This window comes from Vulpes lagopus, chromosome 10 (genome assembly GCF_018345385.1).
Source record: "Vulpes lagopus strain Blue_001 chromosome 10, ASM1834538v1, whole genome shotgun sequence".
Taxonomy (NCBI): Eukaryota; Metazoa; Chordata; class Mammalia; order Carnivora; family Canidae; genus Vulpes; species Vulpes lagopus.
In genome coordinates, this window is record NC_054833.1 from 67,700,444 (window position 1) to 67,711,696 (window position 11,253).

The window sequence follows — 11,253 nt, forward strand, 5'->3', positions numbered from 1 at the left end:
GTGAAGAAGTGAACTGTCCTCAGGTCTTGGACTCCTGGCCCTGTACCCTCACTTGGAACAATTGCTCTTAGAGCATCTGAACAGTGGGGTGGGTCATGACCCTGCCTTTTAGTCCCTTCCCCCAACCCTCGGCAACCACCAGTCTACTTTCTGTTTGGTGGCTTTACCGCTTCGGGACACTTGCTCCATATAAATGGAATCACAAGAGCATGTGATCTTCTGTTTGGCTTCTTTGACTTTGGTATTGTCTGTAAAGTACATCCACGAGCATGTGTCCATATGTGATTCCTGTTTGCGACTGAGTGATACTCCATGTGGATGAACCACATGATGTCCATCCGGTCAGAAGTTGATGGGCATTTGAGTTGTTCCCACATCTTGGCTATTGGGAGTGGTGTCACCAGAAACTCATGTACAAGATTTGAACACCCAAAAATTTTTGCTTTTTTGGGGTACGTACCTGGGACATAGCTGGCTCACGCGGTAATTGTGTGTGATCAGTTTTTCCCAGCAGCTGCCCGGTTTTATGATCCACCCCCCCACCCCACCCCACCCCACCCCACCCCACCCCACCCCCACTCCAGCCAACAAAGCACAAGGGTTCTCCACTTCATCGCCAATGCATATTTTCCTTAACTTTTGTTCTGGCCGTCCTGATGGGTGTGAAGTGTTACCTCATTGTGGTTTTGATTTGCATTTTCCTAATGACCATGGATGGACACCAAGCATCTTTTCACATGGTTATAGGCCACTTGTGTATCTTTGGAGAAATGCCTGTTCAAGTCTTTTGCCCAATTTTCATTTGGGTTTTGTTATTGAGTTATAGGAGTTATTAATAGATTCTGGATTTCAGGCAGATTTGTGTATTTTAATCTTTCCACAAGTAACTCCTACATGTGCAAGAACCGCTGGGGTGGACTACCAAGGTCTGACCTGGCCCAGGTCCTGACTCACCCCGCCTGCAGTGCCTCCCTGGGCTCGCACCTTAGCCCTGAGCCTGAGCGGCCCCGTTTGTAACCTGGTGGTGTTCCTCACCTGGAGGCTCTCTGGTGGAAGGTTACAGAAGGCTTGACTGCAGTGGGAACCTATCAGGTTTTTCCAGGTCTCTTGATGGCCTCAGCCTAGCAGCGTTCAGGCGACGAGAAGTTGAGCTTTCCCCACCTGTGACTAGAAAGGTGTGAACCCCAGTACTGGACCCCCATCTGCAGCTTGTGCCATCCAGGACCCAAGTGAGAAAAACCCCAGCTTACTGAGTGCGAGGCCAAGCGGGTCACACACCACATTTCTCATCTGCCTCCCTGCCTCCTCCGTCTGTGGGTGGAGCCCAGGCCTCACGGAGAAGCGCTTTGCCCCATAAACAGCCAAGCAGGGATTGGTCTGCCACCGTGCCTACACCTTGAAGCTCTGAGAGCATCCACATCTTTCTCCACGCTGAGGTGAGAGCCCACAGGCAGGGACGGAGCCACCTGCCATCCCTCCAAGAAGATGGGAGGGATGCCCCGCACCCCTGCCTGCCCCAGTCTGAAAGACTACAAGAAGGGGGCTGCCCCACACAGCGTTGGAGAGAAGCTGTCCCTGATGCATACTGCACCTGGAGCAGCTGGAAACTACAAATAAGCCCCATTCCCAGCCCCCCACCCTCACCACTCCACGAGGGCCAGGCCGTGTGCGTGCCAGCACGGCACCACATCGGGCACTGGCTCTTGGGCCAATGGGAGGAGAACCTTGCTGCCCTTTGTGATAAACTCACAGCCATCCTTCCTTCCATGGCCTGCCGCAACCCAAAACGTCAGCTGTTCAGACTCCAGGATCATAGTGTCCGAGTTCCCTGGACTAGAACACAAGGGTGGCACAGGTGCACCTAGCGTACCAGGTGGTACCACCCTTCACCCTTGGCTGTTCCTCCAAGGGACCAAGGCCTGCGCCCCATCCCTGCCTGAGACTGCCTGACTTGCTCGGAAGTGGTGCTCCAGGCTGAGAGGTCACAGTCCAACAAGCCTGAGAGTCTGGCCTTCCCACCAGCCTGAAGGCCCGGCCAAATGAACTATTGTCTCAGGAAATCGGTAGCCGTGCGGAAAGGACCCAAAACAGCATCCCCGGAGCCATTCCCGTTGGTGTTTGGAATACACTCTGGGCTTTGTCCACTACAGCCTTAGCTTCAGTGAATTGAACACAACCAAATTGTAATGTTGCTGGGGTTTCTTTTTTAATATCTTTATTTTTCTAATTACACAAGTGTCCTTTTGCAAAGGCCCTCATTCTAGGGGGAACAGGACAGAGGTGGAGCAGAGGCCTGGGACTGTCCCTGATGCATACTGCACCTGGAGCAGCTGGAAACTACAAATAAGCCCCATTTGTAGGTGTGAACCCCAGTACTGGACCCCCATCTGTGGACTACAGGCTGCCGGGGGGACCCGTTGCAACCCCCGCCCCTGCCCCAGGCCCAGCGCCTTCTGGGCCCTGCCACCCACATGAACGGCAGGCTAAATCGCCATCTGAAGGGGAAGGGCCTTTGTTCCCAACACCCAGGAAGTGCTTTCCTTGCACACCTCAGACACCAGAGCCACTTTGTTTTTTTTTTTTTGTTTGTTTGTTTTTAGCCACTTGCTTTTGAAGGCAGATTCTGGCCCCTGAAGTAACCAGGTGGCTCAGCTGACACCAAAGTGAGTTTTCCCACATTGCACTCCAGGTATGTGTGGCGAGCCACAGACGGCAGGCACAGCTCGGAGTGGGCAATTTCCATCATCCACCCCCAGCCATAAAGTCTGCGGAGGAGGTCAGGAGTCCGCAGGCCTGGGGCAGTGGGGCTGGGGTGGATGTGGATGTGCTCCCCGGGCTCCCGCCTCCCAGAGGCACCTGCTCACCCCTTCCTGCCTGCCTGCCAGGCTCAGCCTAGGGCTCTGGGCTGGTGACCAAAGTCCTTCCAGAATGCAGTTTGGCAGGATCATTCCGGGTCTGAATACTGAATGGTTCCCACTCCCAGGAATGTCCTATGCCATGGCCTGTGTGCACAGAGACTTTCTTCAGGGCCTGTCAGTTTAAATACAGTTGTCCCCCTGGTTATCTTTGGGGGGATATGTCCCAAGACCCCCCAGTGGATGCCAAAAACGACAGATAGTACCAAACACTATATACACTGTTTTACTATGGCTTTTGCTGTACCTACATACACAGGAGAAAGTTTAGAAATTAGGTACAGTAAGAAATTCACAATACATAATAATAGAATTATAACAATATATTGTAATAAAACTAACGTGAATGTGGTCTCTTCCTCTCACACCACCGTATTGTCCTGTACCCTGCCTTCTTGTGGGGCTGTGAGGTGGTACAATGGCTGCGGGATGAGGTCAGGTGAATGACGTGGGCGTTGTGACCCAGCATGAGGCTGCTGTGGACATGATACATTGGGAGGATCACGTGCTTCTGGTCTACAGTGACCACGCAGAACCGAAACCACAGATCAGGGAGGATTGCTGTAATAGCAAAGATTGGAAGAACTGGACAGGCCAACCCTAGGGAATGAGCAGTACCCCCACTTGGGACTATGCCACAGCTAAGTGCAGAGACGGGCCAGCGAGTGGGTTTATAGAAAGGAAACATTTTCTATATGATAAGATTTATTCTACAGTTAGTGTAGAAGAGAGAGCTTTGTGATACTGGTCAGCGGGGGGAGGCAGCCGGGGCCCACAGTTGGGTTCTGGGAGTGGTTTCCTTCGTGCCAGGCCCTGGGCTAACACTGCACACCAGCAGTTACTTCGTACAACCACCGAGAAGTTGGTATTCCATAATCCCCCATTTTACTGCCAAGAGTGCCAAGGCCGCCTCTGTCTGCCCAGGCCGGTGCCAACACTCGGCCGCCAGGGCAGCTGCTCAAGGCTCTCTGTGCACCAGTCCCCAGGCCAAGTGATCTGAATGGACCTCAGCTCAACCAGTCTCCTGCCCTTTGACCCTCCACACAGCCTGTGTGTGGAGCCATCCAGGCATCTGAATGCCCCTGGGGCAGAGCCCTCATGACCCCCAGGGGCAGCTCCTGGTCCTGCATCCAGAAGTACACATGTGCGTCTCATGTGTCCTGCGTGCTGGCCCTCAGACGAGGGAGGACATTGGTGCTGCTCGTGGTCCTGTGGTCACAGCTCAGGGCACAGGTTACCTCAGGAAACACGAGGGGATGGGAAGGAGAGAAGCAGGATGGGAAAAGCAACTGTGGTGACCGCTGAGCACTCGTGGCCCAAAGCCCTCCCCAGGGCCCACTTGTCATCTGTGGTGACAAAGGATATGAGCCCCCGCCATGGCTCCCATGGAGACGCTCAGATGCTCTTGCTTCCCTGAGGTCGTCCACCACGTGAGCCATGACAAGAGGCCAGGAGATACAAACGTGACATTTCTCTGGGTACTGACGTGCTGGCTGATGGGCTTGGGGTAGCCATGCCCACCAGAGAGCCAGCTGGGCCGTGAGAGCTTAGATTTTTCAGGGAAAAAAGGCCCTGACTAGCTGGTTTCCATCACTAAAGTGAAGTATCACACCCGGAATCTGGTAATATTATCTCTCCACAAAATCTACTTTTCCAATTAAGCCCTAACTCGTCCTGGTCGATCCCACAAGACCTGTGGCCAAGCTTCCAGAACTCCAAAGAGCCATGCATAAGAGCCCAGCACAAATCACACAGCCTCGTTTTTCCTTTTATTCACATTCCTAGAGGCACAGCTTTGCTTCAGCACGAAGGACACCAAAGATGGGAGGGATGCCCGGGAGGGGAGGCGGAATCCCATCCCCGAGCGGGCCTCAGTGTCGGCGGGGAGCGCTCATGGTGGCTCGGTGGAGACCGGGCCCAGCAGTAGCCGGTGGCACATCCTTGGCTCCAGGCAAAGCGGGGGGCACTGGGAGCCTTAGGTTCTCCAGGGGTCTCTGCCTCCCAAACAGAAAATCTGCCCTGTTGGAGAGAATGGGGCCTTCCCCTGAGGTACGAGGTGGGCCGCACGTCCGACGGAGCTCTGCTCCAGGCTAGAGGGGAGAGCTCAACAAGCTGGCTGGACACGCAGGTGACATGACTTGGGAGACACAGCCTTCAGATCAGCCCCAAAGTTGCAATCCGGGGCGCAGGCGGGTCCCGGGTGACTCTGGCCCCTGGGGGACGACACAAACACAGTGTTTACCACCCAGCACCAGAAGCCTCGAGATGCCTGGAGCTGGCACCCGAGGAAAACGCTAACTCACCCTCTCGACAGATAAACGGAGCTGCCTTTATCCCCCGCCTAGGAGAGCAGAAGCCGTGTCGTCCGTGCGTTCACTGCTGGTGACGACGGACCGAACCCACGGTCCCAGGGTCAGCCCAAGGCCAGATGGGGCCGGGGGAGTGGCTGGCGCTCCAGGCTGCCCCCGAGGTGGCCCAGCTGAGCTCTCCGGGCCCGGGGCCTCCCGCGACTGCTGCCCGTGTACATGCTAACCCGGGGGCTTACAGGGCAGCCCCCTCTTTTTATTCTGGCTAAAGCAAGAGACAGGGTGCTCTTCAGATTCCTGGAGGGGAGGCGCGCCCAGCTCACCCGCCGCCGAACGAGCGCCGGCCGCCCCGTCCCCACCCGGCTAGAGCAGCCACTCGGGGGCCTGCAGGCCGCAGAACAGCGCGAAGCCCAGGGCGTCAATCTCCTCGTCCCGCAGGCTCCCGAAGAGGTTCACACTGGGGTTGAGCTGGCAGGGCAGGCTGGCCCGCTCCAGGCTGTCAACGAGCGCCTCCAGGGCCTGCAGGAAGCGTGCCCCCAAGGCCGCCTCGGCCCAGTCGGCCTCGTGCTCCCCCAGGCGCAGAACCACCTGGGTCAGGTGGCGCCGGTCCAGCCGCCGCAGGGATGGGTGGCGGCGGCAGACCCCGCACAGCAGCCGCAGCAGCCGCCGGCGCGTCCCAGCGTCACGCTCGTCCAGGACCCGCAGCCTGGTGGCCTCCGCGGGGTACAAGTCCTGCAGCCAGAGGTTCCCAGCCAACCCCTCCAGGGGCCAGGCCAGGAGGAGGGGATCTTCGGGACCAGCGCCAGCGACCACCAGCAGCACGGCGACTGTGAGCTCGAGGCGCTCGTGCTGCACGTCGAGCAGCAGCTCCTCGGCGGCCACGCTGGGCCGGATCAGGCACCCGAGCAGGCTGCCGATGGCTGGCCAGTTGACGCAGGAGGCCAGCGCTTTGCGGAGCAGCTCCAGCAGGACGCGGGAAGACAGGTAGCCGCCCACCAGGAAGCGGTCCCAGGGGCTGCTCCCGCGGGGCCGGAACTCCAGCTGAGTCCTGCGCACGGCCCAGCAGCGAGGGTCCCTGGCCACGGTGTCCGCCCCCGGCACCAGGCTCCACAGGCCCGCCTCCAGCACCAGGGGGACCAGGATATGCACGCGCTCAGCCGCCCCTGCCTGCAGCCCGTCATAGAGCGGCCCACCGGGCACCAGTGCCCCAAAGGGCAGCTCCGGGAACTTGTTCCGCAGATAGGCCTGCAGCTCAAGGCCAATGTCACCGGTCAGCTGCTTGGCCAGGGCCACGTGGGCTGCGGGGATGGTCACGTGGGTCTGCTCAAACGCCAGCAGCTTCTCCTGGAACGTCAGGCACAGCGGCACCGGAGAGCTAAGCTGCAGTGACATCTCAGGACCCGTGTCTGTGGGCCCCTCTGCAGAACAAAGGGGTTGGGACCACATCAGGAAGCCCCGTCAGGAGCCAAGAGACCTCCACCCAATTACTAGCTGTGTGACAGCCTGGGCCTTATTTTGTTCAGCTGTAAAATGACCACCTGGGAGAGTGCTTAGCTCAAGTACTCACGTAAGGTGAGCACGGGTTGACAAATTCTCACTGCCCCCAGATCCCCGACACCCTAAAACAGCTTGGTGTAGGCTGAGAAGATAGACTCTGGGCCTCAGTTTCCCCATCTGGGGCCCCTCACCGTCACAACACTGCTGCCATGCTCTGGTACCGCTCTCTCAGTCCAGGTCCTGGGGGCACAACCCAGGAGGTTAGGAGGGCAGAGAAACCCTTAAACATGCAGGGAGGCTGCGGCCCTCGAGGGGCAGCAGGGACTTGCCTAGGTCCCAGGCTCAGTCAAAGGCAGAGCCTGGGTTGCATCTCCCAAAGTGACACCAGAGGGCCCAACCGAGTCAGAGGGGACGGGGTGCCACTCACCTGGGGCAGCCGGCGAGGGGTCAGGGGGTGACACGGGCTGGCTGAGGGCAGCAGGTGGGGGCCGGGGCTGTTGACGCGGTGTGGCCGTGAGCAGGTTCAGTTCCTTCCAGCTCTCCTCCAGACGTGTGGTGTCCCCCTTGGCGTCATCCTCATCTCGAGGGCTGGTGGCCCTGTCAATGAGCTGCCGGCAGAGTGACACGGATCAGAGCATCTGAAGCCTGGGTGGCCAGGCCAAGACCAGGGGCAACGCCAGCCAGGTTGCTGGGGTAGAGAAGCAGGTGCCAGCCTTGGGCACTTCCCCACCCCCTCCCCCTGTGGCCCCACTGTCCTCCTCGGGCAGCCCCGGCTCTGAGCGGCTCAACCTGGCCTTACCCGCTTCACAGCCAAGGTAGCAATTCCCAGCACGGCGGCTCCACCCACGCCCAGCACCAGGCGGGCATTGGCCAGGAGGAAGTCCACGGTGCTGCCCAGGACCTCATCACGCTGCTTCCCCCGTTTCTGGGAGAACTCGGCCATGGTCTGTCTGCCTGTAAGAGGATGTAGACAGCTCTGTGTGTGTGTGTGTGGGGGGGGGGGGCGACCAGGCTGGCAGTGGGGCCAACCCCATCATGCTGGGGCTGCCGTGAGTAGAGCTGACGAAGGGAGTTCCTGGGAGTTTCTCAGGAGAAACAGTTTCTTGGGAGGAGATGGGGCTGCCCAAACCCCCACCTCTACCACACTGCAAACCTGCAAATAGCCCACCCACTCCCTAGACAAGGAGCTCATTCATGTAGAAAGGCCCTGAGACTTGTGCCAGGTGAGAAAAGGAGGCCCATCTTCTCCATCCTATCCTCAAGGACCCCTGACATGACCTAAGACGGTGAGGTGAGTCTCATCATCGCTATTCCCATTTTAGAAAGAAATAGGCTGCCGAACCACACTGAGTGGTGGGGACCTGGACCCATCCTGCAAAGCGTCCTGACTCTGGCCCACCCCCAGAGTCCAGTCACTCTACTGGAGCCTACAGCCAGCTCCAAGAGGCTGCTTCGTCCTGCTTCTTAACCGGGGCTGGGCATAGGCAGGAGGGAACCCTGGCCTAAAGAAGACACAACCAGGGGTCCTAGCAGTCTGCCCTGCAGGGCCCTTCAGGCCTTTGAGGGGACCTCAGCAGAGGTCCCCCACCACCAGATCTCAATAGAGTAGCCCCCCGAAAAAGAGCTATCAAGTCAAAGGACGGGACGAGTGAGGTGGCCCAGGCTGCCCAGGGAGGCACATCAATGAAGGCTGAGGCCTGCCTGTGGGGGCAGCAAGCAGGGTAACTCCAAAGACCCCAAACAGGACATCTGGCTGGCTCCATCCGTGGAGCGTCTGAGTCTTGATCTCGGGGGATGTGAGTCCCAGCCTATGTTCGGTATAGATTACTTAAAAATAAAATCTTTAAAATAAGTAGGTAGGGATCCCTGGGCAGCTCAGTGGTTTAGCACCACCTTCAGTCCAGGGCATGATCCTGGAGACCCGGGATCGAGTCCCATGTCGGGCTCCCTGTGTGGAGCCTGCTTCTCCCTCTGCTTGTGTCTCTCTCTCTGTGTGTCGTGGCTCTCATGAATAAATAAATAAAATCTTTAAAAAAAAAGGTAAAAAATAAAGACCCCACCCCCCATCCCAAACAGAGAACTTGCCCAGTGCCTCTGGACAGGGGCCTCTCTGGGCCTCTCAAGTTTGAGACAATGCAGGGGCAGCAGGGGTGGGGGAGCAGCTGTCAAAGACTGGAAACCTAGGCAACAGAGAAGGGAAGATGAGGCTTTGTTCACCTGTAAAATGGCACAGGCGCGGTGAAGGTTTACACGTGGGGAACCCAGAACTGGGTTCCTGGGTACATAAGGCTGGGTAGGCCTAGGTACTTGGGAAATGGAGACAGAGATCCTGCCCAGGTCTAGGCCCCCATACTCCAACCTCTGGTTCTTCCGGGGCAATTCCTGCCCTCAGGCCCTGAGAGCAGAGGGGGGCGTGTGGCCGGGGTGCAAGCTGAGGCCCAGAGGACCAGTCAGACACCAGGCAGCGCTGTCTCTCTGCGGATGCCTGAACCAGATGACCGTAGGTTCGCAGCCAGCCCAGGCACCAAGGACTTCTGTCCTCTCGGATCCGCTGTGGGTGCCGAGGGGTCAGTTGCCAGGTGACGAGATGCCTGGAGCAGCTGAAGCCTGAATCACCACCGGAGTCAGCCCCAACCCCCGCCCCCCGATTTGCCCAGAGTAAAAATAGGACAGGAGGGTTCTGGGGCCTGGGCTGGTCAAAGGCTAGGGGAGTGACCCACCAAGGCCCTGCGGCCGCTTTTAGTTTCTTCCTCGATGATCAATACTGCAAGCCATCTCCAGCGGAGCCCAGAATCCACTTGCAAACTGTAAAAAGCTTTCAATACCTCCTGCCTGAACAGGACTCAGCCCAACCCCTGGCGGGGTCGCGCAGGCCGCAAACCGCAGCCTTCCAACTCCCGGAACGCGGAGAAGGCGCGGGTGGCTAAAAATAACCCGACTCCGCGCTGCCCGCCCGGCCCCCCCCCAGGCGCCGGGAGACGCCGCCCGCCCTTCCCCTCCTCCACCACACCTGCTGCCCGGGGCCGGGGCTGAGCCGAGCGCGCAGGTACCCCGGGGAGGGCCTGGGAGGGGCCCCTCCGCGGGGAGGGCACCAGGCCCCGAGAAGTGCACTGAGGCGCCCAACGCGTAAAGGGGCAGGCGACATTGGAACTCCGGCCCGGGGCGCAAAGCCCTTCCCTCCTTCCCGGGCCGTGACCGGGGCCCCAGCGGAGACCACGCCCCCGACCTGCGTCCGACGCACGCTCCACGCCCCGGTCTAGGGGACCCGCGCCGCCCAGCCGCACTCCTGCCGTACGGGCGTCGCGGCTTCGGCGCAGCGACCGCAGGACACAGCGGGTGCGATCGGGGTCCTGAGCCCGGCCCCGCCTGGGAATGGAACTCGGAGGACCCGGGAACCGAACCCCGAAGCCCCGGGGGCGGCCCCTGACCTCCGACGCAAGCAGACGAACAAGCCCCGGGTCCAATCGGAGCGCCCGAGGCCCCGCCCACGTTCCAAAATACTGCGCGGCTCAGCCAGTGAGGAGCAGGCCACGCCCCCTCGCTGACGAGCGCGGTCCCTCGGGGGCGGGCCTCCCGGACGCACTCGGGTTTAAAGGCGCAGGGCCGTGTGGCGACCGGGACCCGGGTCGGGATGAGCCGGACCCTTGGGCCTGCTGGGAAGGCGCGTGTGCTCGCATGGGAGGCTGCGGAGTAGACAAAACTGTCTGGGCTCGCGTTGTTTCCGGGGCCCGGCAAGCAGGTGGTACCTGGCCCCTGGCCCGAAGGCCCGCTTGCCTGACCCTTGAGGTCACCTCTGAGAGCGCAGTGTGGCTTTATTATTTTATGTTGGCGCGCCGGGCACACAGCGTGACCCAGGAGGCTAGCCCCGCCACCTGCGCCGTGTAACCCTGTGCGGGCCACTGCTCCATTCTGGCCTCAGTCTTCTCTCCGGTGAAGTGGGTATCACAAGGCCCCTCCTCCCCCGCGAAGGGTGACTGTGCATAGAACCTGTGGCTCACTCGGCGTTTATTTATTGGGGACCTATTATGTGCCGGCTGGTGGGGGCGCAAGGAAGTAAAGAGAGCCTGAATAATAACGTGCCTCTTATCGAGCGCCTGCTGTATGCTGCGACCTACACCTGAGTTTGTTTCCGCGACAACCTTAGGAAGCATTTCACAAATGAGAAAACTGAGGCTGGAGCAGACCTGGGGTTAGCCCAGAGCCCTAGGACCCAAGGCCCAGTGGTGGCCACGCAGGGCCCCGGGAGGTCCGTGCGCCCCCGGGCCTGGGTCCCTAATCTCTGCAGAGGTCACGGCCGGACTTCAGCGGCTGCGGCTGCCCCGGGGGCGGTGCCCGGGCCTGCAGGGTCAGCGACACCCCCCCGCCATAGGTCGCTGAAATCAGCGTGGAGGTTAGAAGCCTGCGGGAGCGGGGGGAGCCCGGACTTTTTCCGAGGGCCCTCGGGTCGGCGGACGGCGGGGGAAGCCGAGGCCCGGGGAGGCCCGGGGACGCGCGGGGCCGCGGCCGGGGCTCCGCCTGCCGCCGGGCCGGGCGGG

At 59.8% G+C, this 11,253-nt stretch overlaps 1 protein-coding gene across 7 annotated transcripts; it reads right to left on the minus strand.

Annotated features, from left to right (window-relative positions):
- Positions 1-4,671: 4,671 nt before the first annotated feature.
- On the minus strand, positions 4,672-10,153 carry MIEF2 (mitochondrial elongation factor 2). 7 transcript variants are annotated; one of them, XM_041770472.1, is made up of 7 exons: positions 9,945-10,078; positions 9,439-9,523; positions 8,936-9,269; positions 7,518-7,672; positions 7,146-7,326; positions 5,219-6,639; positions 4,672-5,128 (listed from the first exon to the last, which is right to left on the minus strand). In XM_041770472.1, the coding sequence occupies exons 4-6, from the start codon at positions 7,659-7,661 to the stop codon at positions 5,585-5,587; spliced, it is 1,380 nt and encodes a 459-aa protein (XP_041626406.1). In that variant the 5' UTR covers positions 7,662-7,672; positions 8,936-9,269; positions 9,439-9,523; positions 9,945-10,078; the 3' UTR covers positions 4,672-5,128; positions 5,219-5,584. The 7 variants fall into 7 exon arrangements, with proteins under 7 accessions (XP_041626406.1, XP_041626408.1, XP_041626409.1 ...); XM_041770474.1 differs by lacking the exon at positions 8,936-9,269; XM_041770475.1 differs by lacking the exons at positions 8,936-9,269; positions 9,439-9,523 and having other exon boundaries at positions 9,729-10,153.
- Positions 10,154-11,253: the final 1,100 nt, after the last annotated feature.